At 43.3% G+C, this 24985-nt stretch overlaps 1 protein-coding gene across 1 annotated transcript in view; it reads right to left on the bottom strand.

Moving 5' to 3' along the window:
* The window catches only part of LOC126259570 (nephrin-like), a 1073586-nt gene that overhangs the window by 184279 nt on the left and 864322 nt on the right, over nt 1-24985 (bottom strand). Inside the window, exon 9 of the mRNA XM_049956477.1 lies at nt 4902-5067. Coding sequence (XP_049812434.1) covers nt 4902-5067 — 166 coding nt within the window. The remainder of the gene's footprint in view (nt 1-4901; nt 5068-24985) is intronic.

The following is a 24985-nucleotide window of genomic DNA, read 5'->3' as shown; positions in this document are numbered from 1 at the left end:
CCTTCTCCTAGTCAGAGGTTTCCACATATTCCTTTCCTCTCCGATTCTGCGCAGAACCTCCTCATTCCTTACCTTATCAGTCCACCTAATTTTCAACATTCACCAGTAGCACCACATCTCAAATGCTTCGATTCTCTTTTGTTCCGGCTTTTCCACCGTCCATCGTTCACTGCCATACAATGCTGTATTCCAGACGTACATTCTCAGAAATTTCTTCCACAAATTAAGGCCTATGTTTGATATTAGTAGACATCTCTTGGCCACAAATGCCCAATCAGCCAGGGCTACTCTGCTTCCGATGTCCTCCTTGCTCCGTCCATCATTGGTTATTTTGCTGACCAGGTAGCAGAATTCCTTAACCTCATCTACTTCGTGACCACCGATCCTGATGCTAGGTTTCTCGCCGTTCTCATTTCTGCTGCTTCTCATTACTTTCCTCTTTCTTCGATTTACTGCCAATCCATATTCTGGACTCCCATTCAGCATATCATGTAATTTTTCTTTACTTTCACTCAGGCTAGCAATCGCATCAACAAATCGTATCATTGATATCTTTTCACGTCGAATTTTAATTGCTGTCCTGAAGCTTTCTTTTATTTACATCACTGCTTCTTCAATGTACAGATTGAACAGTAGGGGGGAAAGACTACATCCCTGTCTTACATCCTTTTTAATACGAGCTCTTTGTTGTAACGGCAACCGGAACGGTCGCGGGGCTGTAGTGACGGAAACCCGACGTAACCCGCGGTGCGGCCCACGAACAACAACACAACGGGAGAGGACGGACACGAGCAACGAAGGACCCTACGACACAACAAGAACAGACAACAGAGTCACGAACCAAACAAGACAACCACGTCCACTCGTAAAGAAAACACGAAAGCCAATACGCTGTCTAATGCGAGGCGATATGTCCTGAGATGTACGCGAGGTTAGACTGGCAGGCTGAGCGACACGCAGGCGCTTAAGTACTCGATCGGGGACGCCGCTATTGGCCGCTGCAACCACGTGTTCCACTGTGGCGCCCTCATTCTAAATGCGGGCCAGGAGGTGCGCGCCGCCACAGCTTAAGACGCGATGGTGCAGAGACCTCTATGGGTCTCTGACGTCCATGAAGTCTGGCGGCGATTCAAATTCCGCAGCGCGCGTTGTCAGACACTTCGTTCTTGATCGTTCATTCTTATTATTCTCTCTTGGTTTTTGTACATATTGTATATTATCCGTCTCTCCCTATGTCTTACCCGTTTTTTCTCAGAAGTTCGAACATCTTGCACCATTTTAAACTGTCGAACGTCTTTTCTAGGTCGACAATTCTTATGAACGTGTTTTGTTTTTCCTCTAGTCCTGCTTACATTATCTACCGCACCGTCAGAATTACGTCTCTAGTGCATTTACCTATTCTAAAGCCAAACTGATTGTAACCTAGCACATCTTCAATTTTATTTTCCATTCTTCTGTATATTATTCTCGTCAGCAACTTGGATGCATAAGCTGTTACGCTGATTGTTCGGTAATTCTCGCAATTGTCTGCTCTTACAGTCTTCGCAGTTGTGTGGATGTGATTCCGAATTGAAGCTGTTATAACAGAGTTTCGGTAGTGTCAGATGGCAAACATTGTCAGTATATGCAGTATTGTAACTTGTATCGACTTGTAGTGATCAGAACTACAGTGAGAAAGGTTTATATTACAACTGCGGTGAAATAACAAAGAATTTCCTCGTATTTTCATAAATTAATTTCATTATACGTCTGAGCCGCGCGTGGCTCGTGTTCGTTCCATCTCTTATTTAACATCCTGTTTTTGCCGTACTGCCACCTTGTTAAGTTAGTTTCAATTACTTGTGTCACTGAATTACTGCTTTGCCTGCCCGTGAGCGGCAGCAGCAGCCCTTATCGATATAAGCCCTGTCGTATCGCCTTTGCTGGACTGCTATTACTTCCCGGTTGTCGTGCGTTCGGAGTTAGTTCGGATCTGCGAGTCAGTTGGAACGCGCCAGCAGTTAGTTCGGACCTGGCAGTGATTGAGTTGGCACGCGGCACAAGTTCAGTCGGGGCGCGGCAGCACCCGTGACTCGCCCGACGCTTGCCGATACACATGACTGGAGTGGGGATGACTTTAGTTGGTCGTCGGTCGGTCGTCTTGCCGGACGACGTGTATTTCGCCGGCGATCGCTTATGGGTTGGCTGTGTGTGCCGACGCGTGATTCGTCCCTGTTATTGTACAGTCGCTGCCGTTAGCATTGTCTAGTTCTTAGTGCAAGTGTTCGTGAAACTGTGTTTAGTTTGTGCGATTTTGACTGTTAAGATATTTTAAATGTTGTCGGCGTACTGGCTCTGAGCAGTCGGTTGGTTGGTGTGGATCAGCCAGGAAATCTCCGCGGCACAGTGGGCCGGGCCCGCTAACGGTATCTACGCAGTGTAGGAGTGTGTGGGAGCCGTTACGACTGCTACGAGGTTCGTGGCTCACCGACAGAGGAAATCAAAGTTGAGTGCTGATTTAATTACCGAAGCCAGTCTCTTCGCATTGTGCCGTTGGTTTTCATGGTTGGCTGTTGGGGGTATTCGCGTGAGCAACAGCGAGTGTTCGATTCGGCGAAAGTCTGGCCACCATTCTGTGGAGTCTAACTATATTTTGGTTATTTGAAGTCGAAGTGCACCAGCGGAAGTTTCTGCCTTGTGGCCGTAAAGGTTCCGGTTACCTGGCCTGGCCGCGGACGTAAAATTCAGGCAGTGTCCTTTCCTCACCGTGTTGTCGTTGTCCAAGACGTGTGTAGTTTTGACAGCTTTTGCATACTTATTTATGGGCGGCTACGCCTTTTAAGTTTTGGCTTTGGAGTTCCTTGTGTACTGATCGGGTGGAAAGCCAGTCGCCTTGTCGGTGGGTCCGTTGACTGTCCCTTGGTTGGGTTGGCGGCGTATCGAATATAGTTGGGCCGACTACCTGTCTCCCCTAAGCAAACGTTAATATTTCAAGTGCAGACCGAACCCTTGGAAACTTCTAGCGCCGCTGGCTGTACTGTCCTTTCTTATTGGTGTTTCATTGTATATTTTAATAGCTCATAGCCGATGGTTTGAATTTGTATGCTACTAGTAGGGTTTCAAATAATGGGCCTCCAGCCGCTTTAAAATTGAAATTTTCTTACGTGTAAAGTCTTGCATTGTTTGGGTCTTCAGCCTCTTTTAAAAAAATGTTTTTAAGGATAAGGCCTTGGGCTTTCAGCATTGTAAAAATTTATTGTCGTTGTGTTCTGAATCATTGACCTTCAGCCATTTTAAAAGTAAGATTCCTTATTGTTAAGTCAGATTGTTTGGGCCTTCAGCCTCTTTTTTAAAAAATATTTAGGGATAAAGCTTTGGGCCTTCTGCATTACAAAATTTATTGTAGTTTTGTTTCTAAATCATGGGTGTTCAGCCGTCTTAAAATTAAAATTCCTTACTTCTCAAGTCTCAGATTGTTTGGGCTTTCACCCTCATTTGAAATATTATTTAAGGATAAAATCTTGCGCTTTCTGCCTTTTGAAAATTTATTGTAGTTGTGTTTTTATTCATGGGCCTTCAGCCGTTTTAAAAGTTAAGGAGGTTGTGCCCTTAAGCCATAAGATTGTGTGACATTTTCAGTCGAGAGTTAAGGTCGGAAATTTGCGCTGTAATGTTTGGGCAACTAAATAAAGTTATACAGGGTGTTACAAAAAGGTACGGCCAAACTTTCAGGAAACATTCCTCACACACAAATAAAGAAAAGACGTTATGTGGACATGTGTCCGGAAACGCTTAATTTCCATGTTAGAGCTCATTTTAGTTTCGTCAGTATGTTCTTCCACTTACGCTCAATGGAGCACGTTATCATGATTTCATAGGGGATACTCTACCTGTGCTGCTACAAAATGTGCCTTTAAAAGTACGACACAATATGTGGTTCATGCACGATGGAGCTTCTGCACATTTCAGTCGAAGTGTTCGTACGCTTCTCAACAACAGATTCGGTGACCGATGGATTGGTAGTGGCGGACCAATTCCATGGCCTCCACGCTCTCCTGACCTCAACCCTCTTGACTTTCATTTATGGGTGCATTTGACAGCTCTTGTCTACGCAACACCGGTACCAAATGTAGAGACTCTTCGTGCTCGTATTGTGGACGGCTGTGATACAATACGCCATTCTCCAGGGCTGCATCAGCGCATCAGGGATTCCATGCGACGGAGGGTGGATGCATGTATCCTCGCTAACGGAGGACATTTTGAACATTTCCTGTAACAAAGTGTTTGAAGTCACGCTGGTACGTTCTGTTGCTGTGTGTTTCCATTCCATTATTAATGTGATTCGACGAGAAGTAATAAAATGAGCTCTAACATGGAAAGTAAGCGTTTCCAGAAACATGTCCACATAACATATTTTCTTTCTTTGTGTGTGAGGAATGTTTCCTGAAAGTTTGGCCGTACCATTTTGTAACACCCTGTATGTGTTCGAGTGTAACTGACAGCTGCTCATTTTTGGCCCCTTTCCACAATTCCAACTACCCGTTCTGTCTTGCGGATTTAACCATGCGTCTCACCGTCTCTAGATGTTTAGTTTCGCAGGTGCAATTGAAGCAGCTGTAAGATAAGATACCACCGTATCTAACAAGTATGCCGGCCATTAGAAGGAGACTCTGGGAGGTTCAAGTATAGCACGTGTGGCAACGTTAATAACGGGATGGACCAATAAGAGAATGGCATCGTGTCACGGGAAACTATTCAGTTTATCGTAATTTATAAATAAATATTTTTTTCCCGATCGTGTGATAGGTGCTCACTTCTTGGGCCGCAGTGATACTTGTTTTGGGCAGCATACTTGATCTAAATGCTTAACGACACAGGAACATTTTTTACTAATGCCTAAGAGGAGTAATGCTGGTACTCACAGAGCACGTCCAGGTGGAAGGGCTTGCTCTCGCCGGCGCCCTCGGAGTTGACGCCGACGCAGGAGTAGTTGCCGCCGCTGGCGCGGCCCACCGACTGCAGCACCAGGCTCTGGTTGCTGAGGATGACGCCGGCGCCGCGCGAAGCGCTCGGCCCCAGCGGACGGCCCTGGGCACACACACAGGCGGTGCTTCAGTAAAAGTCCGGCCAGTTGGAAAGTTGGCAGCGATGAGCATCGGCTGAGGTAGCGCCACTTCCGGATAATCTACGAACTAAGTTTCGAACCGTCGCAGTTGCAGCGCCTCTAGTGGAGAATGTGCGTACTGCATGTGTTTTCTTGGGATATTTCTTTAATAAACTAGTAAAATGCTATGATTGTGATTTACATTAAGAAACTTTTGTATGGTATAAGGCTACAGTTTTTTTCGGAATCTGCGGTGTTTTCCGCGATGGTGGCTAGATGAGGACGTACATGCACAGTTGAAATTGCTGCAAGTAGAACGATTCCTATTGCAGCACAAGTTTGGCACTCTTTTAGAACTATTCACGGCTTACCAAGTGGACAAAGAGTACAGTCTAACTTTATCTGCACACTCCGCTCTATATCGTGTCGTACATATTTTTCATTGTGGCGTCGTTCATTATTCTACAAGTACACTACTGTCCATCAAAATTGCTACACCAAGATGAAATGCAGACTATAAACGGGTATTCATTGGACAAATATATTATACCAGAACTGACACGTGATCACATTTTCATGCAATTTGGGTGCATAGATCCTGGGAAATCAGTACCCAGAACAACCACCTCTGGCCGTAATAACGGCCTTGATACGCCTGGGCATTGAGTCAAACAGAGCTTGGATGGCGTGTACAGGTACAGCTGCCCATGCAGCTTCAACACGATACCACAGTTCATCAAGAGTAGTGACTGGCGTTTTGTGACGAGCCAGTTCCTCGGCCACCATTGACCAAACGATTTCAATTAGTGAGAGATCTGGAGCATGAGGTGGCCAGGGCAGCAGTCGAACATTTTCTGTATCCAGAAAGGCCCGTACAGGACCTGCAACATGCGGTCGTGCATTATCCTACTGAAATGTAGGGTTTCGCAGGGATCGAATGAAGAGTAGAGCCACGGGTCAAAACGCATCTTAAATGTAACGTTCACTGGTCAAAGTACCGTCAATGCAAACAAGAGGTGACCGAGACGTGTAACCAGTGGCACCCCATACCATCACGCCGGGTGATACGTCAGTATGGCGATGACGAATACACGCTTCCAATGTGCGTTCACCGAAATGTTGCCAAACACGGATATGAGCATCACGATGCTGTAAACAGAACCTGGATTCATCCGAAAAAATGACGTTTTGCCATTCGTGCAGCCAGGTTCGTCGTTGAGTACACCATCGCAGGCGCTCCTGTCTGTGATGCAGAGTCAAGGGTAACCGCAGCCATGGTATCCGAGCTGATCGTCCATGCTGCTGCAAACGTCGTCGAACTGTTCGTGCAGATGTTTGATGTATTGCAAACGTCCCCATCTGTTGACTCAGGGATCGAGACGTTGCTGCATGACCCGTTACTTCCATGCGGATAAGATGCCCGTCATCTCGACTGCTAGTGATGCGAGGCCGTTGGGATCCAGCACGGCGTTCCGTATTACCCTCCTGAACCCACTGATTCCATATTCTGCTAACAGTCATTGGATCTCGGCCAACGCGAGTAGCAGTGTCGCGATACAATAAACCGCAATCGCGATAGGCTACAAACCGACCTTTATCAAAGTCGGAAACGTGATGGTATGCATTTCTCGTCCTTACACGAGGCATCACAACAACGTTTCACCAGGCAACGCCGGTCAACTGCTGTTTGTGTATGAGGAATCGGCCGGAAACTTTCCCCATGTCAGCACGTTGTAGGTGTCGCCACCGGCGCCAACCTTGTGTGAATGCCGTGAAAAGCTATTCATTTGCATATCAAAGCATCTTCTTGGTTAAATTTCGCGTCTGAAGCACGTCATCTTCGTGGTGTAGCAATTTTAATGGCCAGTAGTGTAATTCCATGATAACGTTTATCGAACGCCATTTTGTCATGGATTCGGCCGTCTTATGCAGTCGGTCAGCATTGGTTTCGGGCCTAAGCGACACAAACCGCCGTTTAGGGCGCTATTCAGAGGCACTCCCAAGGGCAATGTTTGTATACAGTGTGTATCACAAACTGATATGGGCGATTATGAGCTAGGAGTAAATTGGGTAGGGAGCCAGAGGGGACCGGCAAGAGAGGGAGGTAGGTGGGGAGAAGGGTGCAGAGCAAAAGATATGAATATTGAGCTCTGCCGGCTTGCATCGATCAACTGATCGATAGATCGCGGTAGCGGGTTACGATCTTTGGTGGTTCTCCGCGCGAGGAGCTTTGACTAGCAAAACGGTTGACAGAATTTGTGGGCGTAGTTGGAAAGAGCAGTTGTGGGGCGCGAGGCCGGTTTACCTCTGCTGTCTCGAGCCAATAGTAAACGGCTTTTGCGGAGCACATACCTCTTCCTGCATAGGCGGTATTTAGGTTGGCCCTGGTGGCAATGGCAATCTGGAAATTCGCCTGTGTCGAGCATGTGGAGTTCTTGAGTGCCACTTCGCTACCGATTCATCCAATATTTTGGTGAGACTCTATTTGTGGCTTCTGCGCCTTGTTTTCCTCTAAAGTCGTACTGCTGTGACTAGCTTTTCCTTCCCGACTGGCCTTCTGTGTTTGCTGTTTATGGGAATTCACTGCGAAGGAACTGAAGTTCACCTTAATGGAAGCAACTATGTTTCATTACAGGCGCTGGTCACAACTGTTAGTGAAATGCGTGAAAGTTGCGTGGTCTGTGTTACGGAACAAGTGGAGTTACGTAAATCAGAACTGCCTGTTTAAATTGGTCATACTTCGAAGGGCATACCGTGGACCATGTTGAGGGCAGAAGTGTCTGTTGTTCATCCTTTTAACTACAGTGAAGTCTGATTTAATCAGAGTACCTTTTACCTGTTGCTATTTTAGTGTAGAAATACTTTTTATGTGGGTTGGTCTAATTTAATCAGAGTGCCTTTTCGGTGTAATCATTTTAGTTAACTGTTTGTAAAACATTTTGGTGGGGTTGTTAGTACACCCGCCCTGAGATTTTCCATGCTAGATTCTGCTAAAATAAGGATTTACTTTTCCATTGTAGTTGTTATCGGCTGCCTGGCAAGCCAAGTTTGGCATCCGAGATTCGGTTGTTTAGCTAGTGTCTTGCAGCAAAGCTTATTTCTAGGTCAGCGAGTTTAAATTAGCTTCCATTCAAAATAGTGTTTATTGACTGCTCTGGCTATGTAATTACTACAAGTGACTGTCTGTCAATTGATTTTGGGGGCACACAGGCTGTATTGGTTTTCTCATTCCTGTGACAAGAGTGCTACCCAGATGTTACGTGCTTTGTTGCTTATCGCCGTATTCGCTTATTGGGCATATGATTGTTTTTTTTTTTTTATTTATTTCTGTTTCTTAAATGGTAATATAGTGATATATGCGCCGTTCTTAGTCTGTTGTAGTTCACGTTGTATAGGATATGCCCATCCGCCAGCACGCCCACCAGTGGGGACTTCACACTGTCCACCCTGTCCGTCGGGCTATTCCGCCTGTGGTGGGACAGGATTATATCTGAATAACTTCCCCAGGTTCTGAAGTTAATCACCAACGGGCGTGACGCATCGCTTGTGTGTTACCAAATCTGCAGATTTTGTGTATAAAAAAAAAACAGAAAATTTTTGTAAATGTTAAGGTTTTGATTATTAATATGCAGATCGGCTGTCTTCAGGTAGTCTTGTGTGTTACCAAATCTGCAGATTTTATATTTTAAAGAAAACTGAAAAAAATTGTAAATGTTAAGGTTTAGATGATTAATATGCAGCTCGGCTGACTTGAGATACCTGTTAATGTTTTCCAGACCGCTTAGTTTTTTAATTGTTTAAAAGATCTTTTGCTAACGCCATTTGCTAATATCACTTCCTCGTTGACATTCAACAAGTTGTTCTACATCTACATATATACTCCGCTAGCCACCAAGCGGTGTGTACCGGAGGCCACAATTCGCGCCAAAGTCACATTTCCCCTCCACCCACTGTTTTACTCGCGGATCGCACGACGGAAAAACGACTGAACGCCTCAGTAAGAGCTCTCATTTCCCTTATCTTTGAATGATGATCATTACGCGATTTGAAAGTTGGTCGTAATAATATATGCTCTACATCCCCGGTGAAGACTGGATTTCGGATTTTAGTGAGCAGCCCCTTCTGTTTAGCGCGTCATCTATCTGCAGGTGTGTCCCACTTCAAACTTTCTATGAGACTTGTAACGCTCTCGCGATAACTAGATGTACCAGTCACGAATCTTGCCGCTATTCTTTGGACCTTTTCAATTTCTTGAAAAAGACCCAACTGTTAAGGGTCCCATATAGATGAACAATAATCTAAGACTGGACGAACTAACGTATTGTAATCTATTTCCTATGTTGAAGGGCTGCATCGCTTCAGGATTCTACCAATAAACCGCAATCTAGAGTTCGACTTACCCGTTACTTTTGTAATCTGATCATTCTATTTGAGATCATTTCGAATAGTCACACCCAGATACTGGACTGATGTTACCGATTCCAAAGACTGATAATTTATTTTGTACTCATACATTAATGGGGATTTTTGCCTTGTTATACGCTGTAGGTTACACTTACAATTATTGAGAGATAACTGCCAGTCATTACACCACGCATTAATTTTCTGCAAATCTTCATTGATTTGTTCACAACTTTCGAGTGATACTACTTTCCTGTAGACTACAGCATCATTGGCAAACAGTCTAAGACCGCTGTCAATACCAGCAACCAGATCCCTTATGTAAATCGTAAAAGGCAGAGGACCTATTTCGCTGTCCTGGGGCACACCTAAAATTACTCTTGTTTCTGTTGAAGTTACCCTGTTCAGGACGACATACTACTCCCAGTCTGTTAAAAAACTTTCTATCCAACCGCAAATGTCACTGGATAGACCGTAAGCGCGCACTTTTTGTAGCAAGCGACAGTGCGGAACTGAGTCGAACGCCTTTCGAAAGTCGAGAAATATGGCATCAACCTGGGAGCCGGTATCTAGAGCCTGTTGTATATCATGCACAAAGAGGGCCAGTTGTATCTCGCATGACCGCTGTTTCCTAAAACCGTGCTGGTTTCTGCAGAGCTTCTCAGAGTCTAGAAAAGTCATTATGTCTGAACACAAAATATGTTCCATGATTCAACAACAAATCGACGTCAGTGAAATTGGCCGGTAATTATGTGCATCCGATTTTCTACCTTTTTATAGATTGCTATGACCTGGGTCTTCTTCTGGTCCCGTGGAACTTTCCGACGTTCCAGTGATCTCTGATAGACGACGGATAAGAATGGTGCTATATTCCTAGCAGAGTCAACACAAAATTTTACGGGGATACCGTCTGGGCCAGATCCCTTTCTGGCGTCTAAGGATCTTAACTGTTTTACAATCCCAGATACACTAAACACTATGTCAGCCATCCTCTCGTTTGTTCGATAATCGAAAGGGGAAATGGTGCTGCAGTCCTCCATCATACACGAGGTTTTGAAAGCTAGGTTTAGAATTTTGGCCTTCTGTTTATCATCATCAGTTACATAATCCACACTGTCAGCAAGAGAAGGTATAGAATTATTTGTAGCGTTCATAGATTTTACGTACGACAAAAATTTTCTGAGGTTATTTTTAGAATATGCAGATAAAGTATTGCTTTCAAATTCGTTAAAAGAGTCTCTCATTCTCCTTCTGACAGCTGCTTTCATTTCGCATAATTTCAGATTGTCAGCGGGGCAGTGACTATGTTTAAAACGACTGTGCAAGATTCTCTGCTTTCTCAGCAACTTCCTAATATGTTTGTTGTACCAAGGTGGATTTCCCCCCCCCCCCCCTATACTTTTGCTAGGCACATACTACTCTAGCTCATGGTGGACAATACCTTTAAATTCCGACCGAAGATGCTCAATATCTTTGTGTCCCTCGGTGAATGCTTGGAGCTGACTATGAAGATATTCATTAGTGACACTTTTATTTGCTTTCCCAAACAAGAAAATTCTACGCTGTTTATTTATTTATTTATTTTTTTTTTGCAACTTCCACATATAAGCCACAACGACTTTATGGTCACTAGTACCTTCTTCTAGATTAAATTCCTCAAAAATATCAGGTCTGTTTGTCGCCAAGATATCTAATATGTTCCCATCTCGAGTTGGTTTTCTAACCAATTGCTCAGGGTTGTATGTTGAGTGCGCTCCTAGAATAACTTCACAGTAATCTTTGCTTATGCCTCCTGTGATAAACGTGTAATTTTCCCAGTCAATGGATGATAAATTAAAGTCTCCACCTATAACTAATGGATAATTTGGATATTTACTTCCTATGTACTTAAGACTTTCCCTGAAACGTTCTGCGAGGTTTGTTTCGGATGCTGGTGCTCTATAAAGACTTCGTAATACAATGGTCCCTCGACTGATTGACCACTTTATCCAGACTATTTCACAGTCCAACGCAGTATCGACCTCAACTGCGTTTAAACAGCTTTTAACTGAAATGAACACACCACCTCCCATAGCATCAGTCCTGTCCTTCCTAAACATTGTCTAATCAGAGTTCAAAATTTCACTGCTTTTTACGTCCAGTTTCAACCAGCTTTCGGTACCTGATACAATATTGTCATTGCTACTGTTTATTTCGGAGATTAACTCGGGGATCTTGCTACAGACACTTCGACAATTTGCTAACATGAGATGAAGCAAATTTAAATCCTTTGGAATGACCTGTTTAGGCGAACCAACAATTTTTACAGTTGGCACACCCACATCAGTGCCATGAACAGGTAATTTTTTTTATTGTTTTTAAAAGCTATTTTACTGACGTCACAAAGTTGTTGACTTTAATTGAAATAAAATATTATGCATGTTTTCAAATGTGAACGCTGTTTTCTTGCTTTCTGGCACACCCCTACCGCTCAACAACGTATTAAGCTGCTTGAAGGTAACCATACCGAGTTCAGATGTAATACACTCTCAAGTCTTTAAATCGTTACTAGACGTCTGTTTAGGGTTTACCAGAATGCGGCCGTTCAGCGCTGCAGAACAATAGGACGGCGTGCTATATAGGGCGAGAGTGAAGCTCTGTTCCCTTTGGTTGGGAAAGAGAATGGGTGAGTGGGGCCTGTGTCATAAGAACGACATGCGGATTACAAATTCCTGCCCTAAAACAAATAGTATCTATGTAAAGCAGAAATCTCTCTAGGTCGTAGCCTTATGACGCAAATTATACGTTTCAAATACTTTATTTCATTATGAGGTGCGTTATGATGAAGAAACAGTCCGCCTGCGTAGTTGGGTAGTAACGTGCTCGCCTCCCATGCAAGCGGGCCCGGTTTTGATTCCCGGCCGGGCTGGAGATTTTCTCCGCTCGTGGACTGGGTGTTGTGTGGTCCTCATCACCATTTCATCCTCATCACCGACGTGCAAGTCACCCAATGTGGTGTCGAATTAATTAAGACTAGCATTTGGCGGCCGAACTTCCCTGAATAGGAGCCTCCCGGCCAAAGATGCCATAGACTAAGTTCAATTTTTTTATGATGAAACATTTTTTGACGTTTCTGTTGACACTCTACGACCACGAACGACCTCAGCTTCTCTCTTTTTTTTTTACTATGTCCTGTTTTTTCAGTACTCCCCCTTCTGTTCTCATGTTTTCCTTTCTTCTCTCCATATTTCCCCTGATTTCTTTTTTATTGTGCCGCCAAAGTCTCAGATTTTAGTATTTTATCCTGAAAAAGTTTATTTCATCTTTCACGATTATTTCGTATTGTTTATTTCTAGTTATTTTTCGTTCTTGTAATCGATATTATCGTTGACTTCTATTTTCGTAATTATTGTATTATTTGTTTTGTCCTCCTGTACTTATGCTTTCAGTATAGATGTCCAAGGGAATTAATCTTCGCTTTGTCGTTACTTCAGATATTTACTCTATATTTTGGTAGAAAAAAATGGTTCAAATGGCTCTGAGCACTATGGGACCTAACTTCTGAAGTCATCAGTCCCCTAGAACTTAGAACTACTTAAACCTAACCAACCTAAGCACATCACACACATCCATGGTCGAGGCAGGATTCGAAGTTTCCGCCCGTAGCGGTCGCGCGGTTCCCGACGGAAGCGCCTAGAACTGCTCGGCCACTCCTATTTTGGTAGATTTCTTCATTAAGTGTGACTTCTCAACCATCTGTGTTCTGTATTGCACAATTATTTTTCTAATAGTACGTGTTTCAAGTATCGCTATTGTGTGCAGTTTGCAGTTCATCGGCAAGACCTCACATGCATAGAAATATTCAGGTCTTACCATTGTTGTATGGTGATTAATTTTGGATTTCTAGATATGCAATTTCGTTGTAGGTATTTTTAATCAAACCAAGTTCCATTTCCATTTTATTAATTGATACACCAATTCAAAATTTTTCCAGTCAATTTTCCTGTATGGTTTCTCCAAGGTATTTAAATTTATACAGTCGTTATATTTCACCTTTTTGTGTTGCTATGTTTGTCATGCCTTTCCTGTATTTATCATGCACTGGAATGCAAAAAAATATAAGGGTAAATAAAATGGCTCTGAGCACTATGGGACTCAACTGCTGAGGTCATTAGTCCCCTAGAACTTAGAACTAGTTAAACCTAACTAACCTAAGGACATCACAAACATCCATGCCCGAGGCAGGATTCGAACCTGCGACCGTAGCGGTCTTGCGGTTCCAGACTGCAGCGCCTTTAACCGCACGGCCACTTCGGCCGGCTAAGGGTAAATAGCCTGCACTTGCTGTCTAACAAAGAATATGATTGGACTCCACATCCTATAGTATTTACATTCCCCGCCGTCATGAAACATGGTCACTCTGGAAAGATTTGTAGCCTGTCATCATTCAAAAGTATATATTTTACACTAATTGCAGCATAGCAAGATTGTACTAGGAAAATCCTGTCATATCTGATGAACTGATAACACAAATCTGTCACATTATGTAAAACGTATTTTCGTGTAATTTATAAATTTATACAGATGTTCAGCGTAACTGCTGCTCTGACGTACTCTGCAAAAATTTCGAATTCTGCTTCCATGTTTGTCCCCTGGATGCAAGACAGGTGACTTTTGGAATCGGCAACCTTTCATTTTTACAGTAAAATACCTTAGAATAAGTATATTGTAGTTTATTATCTGTGTAATGCATGGAAATACAACTGAAGTTTTAGAAGAAAAACATTAGTTGATGGAAGTGATATCCATTATTTTTATTTATCAGTTCTGTCATCCAACGTTCCTAATATATGAGAGAAATGTCTCGGAGTACTCTTTACTGGTCAAGCGGCCTGTTGAATAGGTTATTCATCGTTAACCGAAGGAATGCATTATGTTGACAAGACTTCAGGCAACAGTTACTAGTTCGGTGAAGTTCAAATCATTGTTACGGTCAGAGGTACCGTGAAAGTTACAGTCAAGTATTCTTTTGAAATGAAAGTGAATTTCTTTACGCCAAAATAATTTCAAATGAACAAAAGTTCACTCTCATGAACTCAACAATTACGCAAGGTACTTTTATTCTTTACATACAGCATGAAAACAATATTTCTAGAGAGAGCCAACAAGACATCTAGCGAAGTCGGCACAAATGATCGAATTTTGAAGCAACAGTTTCTGAAAGGCTTGAAGTCGGATCTCTCTTTTATCAGGAAGATAACAGTGATGATTACTAGGATAAATGAATCCACGTGGAGGATCTAATGAGACAGAGTACAGAAGTGCTCATTTCATTACCGGTCATGTTGGAACTCAAATGAGTAAAACATCTTCACCACTGAGCAAACTTCGAGTAGAGAACACAATGAAAATTCCATCTCAACCAGAGAGATGTCTGAGGACAAATGGGAATATTCATCTCATAAAGGATGTCAGAGGAGATGGTGCATTGCAGGACTACTAATTTAGAAGGTAGATGTGTTCCTAGTACAGAGAAAATATTGTTACAAAAACACCTCTCAGAAAATGAATGCATTTTTGGGCTCCTGATTATTCCTGCTGTTGTTTGAAACTGGAATCTGCCACTCAGAGTTATTTCACAATAGCTTAAGCACCCTTACTAACTTGGCCCGATTTTCAGTTAATAGACGCGCAGACTTATTATGGATCTTGAGTTTGGGTGAGACATGGGCCAGAGAGATAATGAGCAAGAGTGACAACATGACACCATTTCACTACGTTTGGGAAGTTTTTACAAAACAATTGTTAACGAGGAATGCATATCAAGGCATTGATAACTGCAGACGAACTATTCCTCTCCTTTTGAGGCTGTTGCAAATATATTCAATATTTCTGAGCAAAAGTATGTACATAGAAGGACTATCGATACATGGTTCAATGTGCAAAAAATATTTCCATGAAAGTACAGCAAAAATTTGTTAGCTGTGTAACTGCGAATAAATTATTGTTTTAATGAAGACGATGGGTTCGCATTTAGCAGGAAGGCTTGGAACATCGAGCTAAAACAAATTCGGCGGCGTCACGCTTGTAGGGAGGCGGAGCGTCTGCTTCAAATGTGTCGTCGGTCCCTCTCCCTACCTGCCGTCACTCATTTCCACACGGGCCCACGAGAAAGACAGGCCGTGGCGTGTATGTCACAGTTTGTGAGTGACAGCAGCCGCATCCAGTCGGAAATGAGTTACTGTTTCAGACGAGTTTAATTATTGTTAATTACGTGTTTAAGTTAATACAAGCTTTTCATAGCTCACGACAAAGTTAAGACCGTTAGTGGGCTTATTTTTTTTTTATTACATATTGATTTCCCGTGCGCTCTGCGTTCACGAAGTCGGACGGGTAAGCCGGCTAACGTGACGTTGTCGTTACATGTTCGTTGCGGGGCCCGTGTTTCTCTGGGCCCCGGTCCCATGGCGACATGGAGCTGCTAAGAGCAACTCAATTTGGCTTCCGCGCATGCGTCCCTCTGACATTCTCTGGAAGGTTTCAGAAGCTGCAACTGCAGCTATATAAACAGAGCGAGCACCGACAGTCAGTAATTTTTACTCCTGATGACGATAGCGGAGACAGATGTCGAAAGCTCGAGTGTTTCATCTGACGTGACGCAGCTTACCAATAGAGGATACTTTATTTAAACTGTATCGTTATTTAAGATATTCTATTTGATATCATAATAAAATAAAGATCGTGATACCACAATGAACAATATCTTATTCGTTGTGACACCATACCCACCATTATTTGATAGTATTGTTTTGCTGCTAACATTTTGTGTCAGGCTTAAGGAAGCTGTCTAATAGGCCCCCTAATGTATTTTTGTACGTTCAGCTACTCATGCATGATTTTCCTTAGGTTATAACCAGCAGCTTTTCTTTTCTCAAATTGGTATCCATTGTTCTTTGACAGTATTCTTCTCTGACTCTTTTAATGTTGGTTTTGGACAGCAAAATCCCACAATAACTTTAATTCCCATCTTCCTATTCTAAACAATGTTTTCTTACGGTTTCCCTTCAAGGCACAGCCTGTAATTGTTGTTCTCCTCTTAGTTATTTCCAAGGACATCAAAGTCGCAAAGCTTAACGAAACACATGGTAGAATAGCTGGCTACACAATGGCCATATATTTCAACAAGCTGCACAAAGCGGCAGACACTTCTTATGCCAGAATGCGACAAGCAGCTCATTAGTGCTATGAGTGAGTCAAGCAGACGTCTCACAAGCGGCTGGCTGTGTGCATACGACACACCCGATGTACCAAATAACTAAAATTAGAGAGGATTTCATAGATTTTCCAAACCGGTAGATCAATATGCCACACCAACTGACATTTACTTCTGTGGAAGACTTAGGCTACGAGCAGTTTGGCGCTAGTGAAAACGAAATTATCAAGGTGAAAACATTGATAAAAACTGCACATAAGAAATAAAAGGAAGGTGAACATCCGTATTAAAGAACTCTTTTGCCCACTTCTAGCTCTCTCAGATCTGGCTGGAAAAAAATCTATAACAGCATTACCTGCCGTTTGTGTATCGAATGAAAGCAGCAAAGGAGTAAAAGGATTTACGGCGGAGCTAATTCCCTGCACTTCCGCATCCTTGCTCCTAGCACCTTCCCCTGCATACATGTATGTCACATGTATATCACACCCATATTCTGATCTCTCCCCTGATCTACCTTCACCCTTCTATAACTCTCTCTTCTCTTCCACCTATTTCATCACACTGTCCCTCTTCCACCTACCTGCCTTCTAACACCCTGCCTCTATCCACCTGCTGCCACACTGCCTGTGCCTCTACCAACTGCCTCCACACAACATGTCCCCCTTCCTTCTGCCTCACTACACCTCCTCTCATTTCCCCCTGCCTCCTCACGTCGTGTCCGCCTCATACTCTTTCTCTCTCTCTTCCACCTGCCTCCGCTACAATTTTCCCATTCCACCGGCCTACTAACCCTCTTTATCATCCACTTCCCTCCTACACCTCCCCCAACTTCAACAGCTTAGCTCTTTCTCCTCTTCCCACCACCCATCTTTTCTTCCCCCATCTCCCTACCCATCTCACCTTCCTCCTCACTCTGTCCATCTCCTCCTGACCCGCTCATTGCCTATATCCTCTTACCGCCTCTCTCTCTCTCTCTCTCTCTTCATCCGTCCTTCCCACTTCTCTCTTCCATCTCGTCCTCCCCCATCTCTCTATGTCATCTCCTGCTCCACTCCTCTCTCTCTCCATCCATCTCCTGCACCCCAGTTTCTTTCTGATCATCTCCTCCTTCTCTGTCCATCACTCCATTATCGCCCTTACCTTCAACACAGTGGGAAATTGGTGGTTTAGTTTTTACTCTCACAATATTTCTCTCCAGAGAGTAAGTAATATGTGTACCAAGTTTGGAGAAGTATTTACTATAGCGACCTGATTGACACACTGACAGCACAAATGAGAAACAAATTCATACTTTTAAAAGTATTCCAAGTCAACTGAATACAGGAAAAAAATTCAAACGGGTCGATTTTGAATATTTTGTCATCTGTTCTCGTTCACACCCAACTCATAGTGGTAGTGGAAAATCTTACTCTCAGTATTTTTATGCAAATAACAACTCATGTATCTAACGAAGGCTGAAAATGCTCCAGGTGCTCTTGAGTTGCGATTCAGTCTCACTCCCTCCTCATTCCCACCCATATGCGACGTAAGTTTATCTTAACCTTACAGTGCTTCTTCTCAGTTACTGATGTGTGTACAACGTTTGGCTCAGATCGTTCCAGTGGCTTAGGAGGAGATGTGGAACACACACACACACACACACACACACACACACACACACACATTACTGTCCTTTAAGACTAGCTGTGAAGAGGATTCTTCTGTTCCTTCTCTCTCCAGCAGAAATTTTGTTCTCATTCATCTTCGTTTAACAGTTTTTTTTTTCTAATATTACACATCTTGTAAACCTAGTGGCGTTTGTCGGAGACCGTCTCTGTTTCTCTTATTGTCAACAATCTACTGTCATTGTCTACTCTTCCTACGCGCACTGAAAAAAGGCACAACGCATCTCTTCGCCCGTAAGAGGTACTGTACGTCATATCCTGAGCATTTCTAATTTTTACTACTAGTGTGACTTTTCTAGCTTCGTTATTTTTCACATCTTAGTGGGTCTTGCACTTACGGCTACGTGTGTATTCTACACGTTAATTTAACAAAAGCGAAGTTTTGCTATACGCACCTTTCTTGTGATCAGCCCATGCTTTTGTGAATGTGTTTCGTGGAAATGATACGTACATGCTGTCAAGCTACAGTAAACATGAATAAAGAGTCTCTCTAAAAATACTGTGGCTTAAAAGAGATGCCACTTGAATCTGTTGGTTCTCCGATACACATTTTAAATCCATTAGCAAAAACAAAATGGTTCTTTAAATGCCTTTACGAACTCAGTTCCCTTCACCAAACGTATTTTCAGATTTATTGAAATCGCATTCATCATGCTCTCAACTCCCGAACGTGATTAAACGTTCCCATTGCTATGAGGAGACACGTCAAGAGGCTTTAGAGCAAGTCTTGCTCTCGTGTCTTCCCAAAAAGCCACGCAGTAACAAGATTAGTTGCTGCAAAGAGAACTGTCAATTCAGATTTGCCCTCACTTGTTGGTAATTATGAAAAATGAACTGACACGGAAATTAAGAGAGTTAAGAGGAAGAGGGGGACAAAAAAGCCTCCCGTGTCGCTGTAGCAGCAGCTCGGGCACAGAACTCGATTGAATGCCGTTTCCGAATTTGCTGCAGGCACACGTCTGAACGGAATCAGCTTTGACCGGCCGCAGAGGCGGCTGTGGGCGACATTCGGACCGACAAGTGGCCCGCTATGCGAGCGACGTGCGGCGTTGAGGTGGCGCGGCGGCGAGCCGGCCTTGATAAGTGATTCACGAATGCGCGGATCTGCGGGCACGGCTGCCCGGGTCGGTGCAGCGCCTTTCACCAGCCTGTCCACGGGCACTGAATAGACCGAGACCGGAAAGGTTCGAGTGGCTGATAATTTGTGTCGTCGCGCCAAAGTGGTGGCTGTCGGGAACGCTTTCGCAGAGAGGTGCTTTCACTGCGCGCCGCCGCTATTCGCCTAACGACCGTCTGCCGAACGTTTGGTCCACGCACTGGACGATAAATACATCTGGGTGAATACAGAGCGAAACTCCGTTCATTCTCTATTTGGTGTGTTCGCCGTTTCGAGTGGAGCTGACGCACGAGTAGTTCCTCTGCTCATGCTCAAAAAGGGAACCTCCACTCTTGATTATTTCTGTCCAATGAGTTTGAGATTTAATCCAGTTCAAAGGTTGAAAGAGGGTTTATTACAAGCTACACTTTCTCCTTATTATTCTTGTGTTTCAAGCCAAAATGGGACACATTCCAAGATACTAAATTCTACGATTTTGCAATGGCTGTGTTGTTCAGAAGTGCACTGCGGCGACTACAGCCGATATGAAATACATGAAACCTTTCAATTAAAATATATCCCTTGTATATAAATATAAATAATGGATGTACGTGTGCAGGCTGTAGACACGTAGTCGATGACATATGCAAGTTTGGGCTTGACCGCGAAACTCGCTCAGATAGCCTAATGGCAAGGCAACCTGTCGCGATAAAGGGAAATTTGGGTTCGAATCCCGGGCCAGCACAAATTCTCATTGTAATGATTCCATTGTACAGCTGATGGCCGTCCACATTCTCAACTGCGAATACATTCCGGGTATACTACACTGTATCACTTAGAATGACTGTGCTGAGGTTCCTCCTTCCAATCGTTGCACGAACGCTGACATGTCAGGTACAGAATTAAGTGACGGAGAGATATAAAATCTTTTACACTCAACAGAGGAGCGACGACTGGATCCGATGAGATACCTACACGATTCTATACAGATAACGCGAATGAACTAACTTCTCTTTGAGCTTGGCGGACGAAGCACTACTAGAGAAAGTAGAAACACGTAGGTCACTCCTGTTGTCAAGAAAGATAGTCGAATAGACTCGTAGAACTATAGGGCTACACCACGAATTCCAGGCTGTTGTAGAATTTTGGAAATAGTTGTATGCTTGTGTATAAAGACGTGTGGGTCCGAAAACTTTTATCGAGAGAAATCAAGGTGGATTCCGAAAACAAACCACACCGCTATGTTCGCCCACGAGACCCGGCAGGTAGCAAATAACAGAGCACAGGTTCTTGTAAAGAACATCATCTTTGCTTTGTCCTATTTTGTTATGCTAATTATTGCTATTCTGATCAGATGAAAGGCCATCTGTCGGATATTTTGTGAACTTGGTTTTTTTTGTTCTAATAAAACCCCTTTCCAAGCACGTGTGTAATTTTTACCTCTCTATCTACATTATTCCGTGGTTTACTAAGTTTTCAAATTTATACTGATTTTTTGATCACCCGGTACATCAATCTCTGCTTTACTGTCAAAATTACCGAGAGTGTACCTCAAGCTCTCCTTTACCGTAAAAATTACGATAGTGTACCTTCCTAGAACAGTCAGTTTATTTCCTCCTCCAAATACTATATCGTTTAAAGGCTATGAAGGTAAAATCAGAGAAATTCAATCTCACTGATTCTTATCAATAGTTCTTGTTCTCACCCACCATTCGCAGCTGGGACAGGAAAGGTGGGAAATGACAGTGGAACACAAGGTACCAACCGCTACACACTATTAGTTGGTTTGTAGATGCATGTTGAATGTGTACAGTTTTCCGTCAACATTTCTACGGCAGCATCTGCTCACGCCACAGCGACTGAATAGCTAAGACCACTCCTCTTCTACATTAGCAGCGTTCTGGGGCTAGAGGTGCGCGACGGGCGCTGAGGATCGCGGCTCGTTACCGAAGTGCGCACTTCTCCCATGACCCCGCCAACGTAGCCACGCCCGGTAGTTACCGACCAGTGGCCGACAGCAGGGGGGAGGGAGCTGTTTCTGAGGATGAAAACAAGTCAGGTGGCCGAAATTTCGTACCATCAGAGTGGTGCTAACCCAGCTTAATACCTGAGAGAAGAATTACAAAACAACGAAGACTCAACAAATAATTGGAATGGCAGGTGGATGAACGTGAGATACCACATGAAATGCAAGGAAATGTCGAATCCAAATTTTACAGGAGATAGAGTGAAACTCTTACTTTTACCTGTTCATGCTGAGTATCTAGGACTGCGCCACTTCTCCACCCCTGGTCGCAGTCTTGATTAGTCTTGACTTTCTCCAACGTTAATATTTCTTGATTCCATCACCACTCACACACAATTTTGTCAGTTGCGTCATGGGCGACTCCTTTTCTTCCTCTGGTATGGTGTCCATGATAATATCCTATTTGGTAATCTGTCTTTTTCATTCTGTTCGCATGGCCGAACCACATCAGCTGCTTTTGTGGAACGACGTCGCGGATATCGCTATCCATTTTCATCCGTTGTCGGGTTATGTCATTTCCTATCCTGTCCATCCAATTACAACTTAAACTTCGTCTTAAGCAATCTGTCTCAGTGGCAAGCACTTCTTTACTTCTTTTCTTTTTTTTTTTCTTGCTAACGTCCCAGGTTTCTGCTCCGTACAAAACTACAGTCTAAACTATAGTCTCACACATCCCCTTCTTACTCCACAGAAATAATACGCCAAGATATTTTGACATTCCCGCACCTATAATTGCTTCTCCCTCTATCTCCAAATCATTCACTTTTTCCTTTCCGACAGCCTAGTAGTCACACTTCTTCATGTTCCTCTTCAACCCAGCGTACTGAATTCCACTTCAAGCTCTCTTGTCATATAGTCCAGATCATCCTCATCTTTCGCTAATACAATCTGGTCATTTGCTTTAATCTTGCTGTACTCTGCTGTCACTCCCATAATCTGGTATTTTCTATGCCATGTCTGCAGGGTTGCTCTTATATATAGCTTAAAGAATGTTGGTGACAGTCTGCATATCTGCTTAAAATCCTTATTAACCTCGATTTCTTCTGTCCAGCTATTCTCAGTCCTTACTCTCACTGTGTTATTTTCATAACAGCCTTAAGTAATCTTTGATCTAGCTCTATGACTTTCAGCTTCTGCCACATATGCTTTCACTAGGTCAGTCAATGCAACAGGTGTCTCCAGTCCAGTCTTTGTGCGTTTTTCACATATTAGTTCCATTGCGAAGATACCGTCGGTTACCGATCTTCCTGCTTGGAATCCTGTATGTTCTTCTTGTTGCTTGTGAATTGTTTCTTTCTCTACGATATCTTTCAATACCTTCAAGTACAGTCTTCCATCGAAAAGTAGAACTGCCAATCCTGTTTAGCATCTCAAACAATTTCGATGGGCCAATATTCACCAGCTCTGGATGTATTGATTCATATCTTGATTCCTGCTTCATCTTACAACTTCTCACAGCCTACTGAACACCTACAGCATCTATGCGCCATAACTCCTACTGTTGCATCGTCACCTCTCATCTGTGTGAAAATACAGGCCGACTTTCCTAGAATATATTCTAAAAATACGTAGTCCATAATATTATTATCAAGTGACTTCTCACTAGTTGACACTCGCATTAATTTGATTGTTCTCCATGCCTTAGCACTACCAGCACCACCAAGCATCCTCTCTACTTACTCACATCTTCCTGTGTCCTATATCTATCTCTACTCTGACTGTCATTCAAATTCAGGAACGTAAAAGAGCTTCTTTTTTCCGTCCGACTATCTCTGCTGTTTCTGCATCACACCAAACTGGTTTCATCTTCTTCGCATTTTCTCTAAGGGCTTCTTTCGATGTTTCATCATGTATTCTCATATGTCCCTCGTACTTTTCTCTCCGCACTGCCCACCTGTTTCCCAATCTCTGTTCGTGTAAGTACCTAATACTGTCTTTCCTTAAAGTGTCCAAGTTACACCTTATGGTCAGGCCGTTCGGCATGCTGCTGGTACACTTTTTCTGAGATTTTTTTCCGAATTTTCGAAATGTTGGAATATTGACTTCTGGCGGAAGTTTGTGCAAAACAGGTTGTGAGCATAACGTCTACATCTATAAGTCGCAATGCACATTGCAGCGTACGTCAGAGGATACACCTAGTATCAGTGTCATGTTCTTCTTCTTCTTCCCTTTTCCACTGGCGAATGGTGTGTGTATTAGCTTTAATTTCTGAGATTTTCTCGTCGTGTTCATTTCGAGTGACATATGTAACAGGAAGTAATACACTGTCCAACTCTTTTTCGAATGTACACTCTCCAGATTTTGTTGAATATTTCCGTAGCACTCTAGTGCTTCCTAAACGATCTTCGTTGGATCTGCAGTATCTCTTGTGTAAATCCTGACTGATAAGAAATGTCTTATCAATAAGTACGCAACAAAATGGTTCAAATGGCTCTGAGCACTATGGGACTCAACTGCTGAGGTCATTAGTCCCCTAGAACGTAGAACTAGTTAAACCTAACTAACCTAAGGACATCACAAACATCCATGCCCGAGGCAGGATTCGAACCTGCGACCGTAGCGGTCTTGCGGTTCCAGACTGCAGCGCCTTTAACCGCACGGCCACTTCGGCCGGCAAGTCCGCTACACGCTTGCCCAGTTCAACTGTTGCAGCTTCTACCTGAGAAGTGCTGAATCATGAGTTACTCGACGCCACACACTGCCCGTTAATGATATGCGCTACAGTGACCACGTAATTACTAGCTACCAGGAAATAAACCTCGAACCAACTCTTCGAGAGAGAGAAAAACAGAGAGAGAGAGATAAGTGAGGAAGTAGGGAGAAGGTGAGCTTTGATAACATGTACCAGAGATAAGGCAAACGCCTTACATGCTGCCAATCCTTAACGGTTCTTGTTACAGCGGAAAATAAATAAATTTGTATCGCGACTGAAGCGTGGCAACATCACAATATGGATGAAACCATTTATGGTAATACATCACTGCTCGCAGCAAGGCTTCCTAAGGAAAAATGAATCACTTTGGGGCCGGTGGGTTACTCGAGAGGGACGCGCAGAACGGTTCAAAAGTGGGTCACTTTCCAACGTGACACGCTCTGTCTCCTTTTATGCAGTGATTTTAAATTATTTAGGAATAAGTTTTGTGCAGCTTAAGTCGTCAATTGAGCCGTGGTGCAAAGCATACGTATTTTAAGGCAACAAATGTAATTTCTGCGGTCTTGAATTACATTCCTCCACACGAAGAACCCAGTCGTTGCACTTCTTACCGACTGCAGAATCCTCTGCCTGTCACAGCCATAACGAAAGCCACCGCTGTGAAAAGACTGTGGACCGAAATGAAAAGAGGGTCGAAATGATGAAGGATAGACAGTATAATCGCTAGTCCTGTGGTCTGATTAGATATATTTGAAGCGCACGCATTGTTTTCTGACTATGTATGTTGATACAGTTCAGGTCATACAAAAGGCCTCATTTTAATTTATGTTTTCAAAATAAGCGTCACGATTGTATGAAAAAGAATACAAG

Source organism: Schistocerca nitens, chromosome 5 (genome assembly GCF_023898315.1).
Source record: "Schistocerca nitens isolate TAMUIC-IGC-003100 chromosome 5, iqSchNite1.1, whole genome shotgun sequence".
In the NCBI taxonomy this organism is placed as follows: Eukaryota; Metazoa; Arthropoda; class Insecta; order Orthoptera; family Acrididae; genus Schistocerca; species Schistocerca nitens.
The sequence above is the reverse complement of the archived record's forward strand: the minus strand, read 5'-3'. Positions and strand labels throughout refer to the sequence as shown.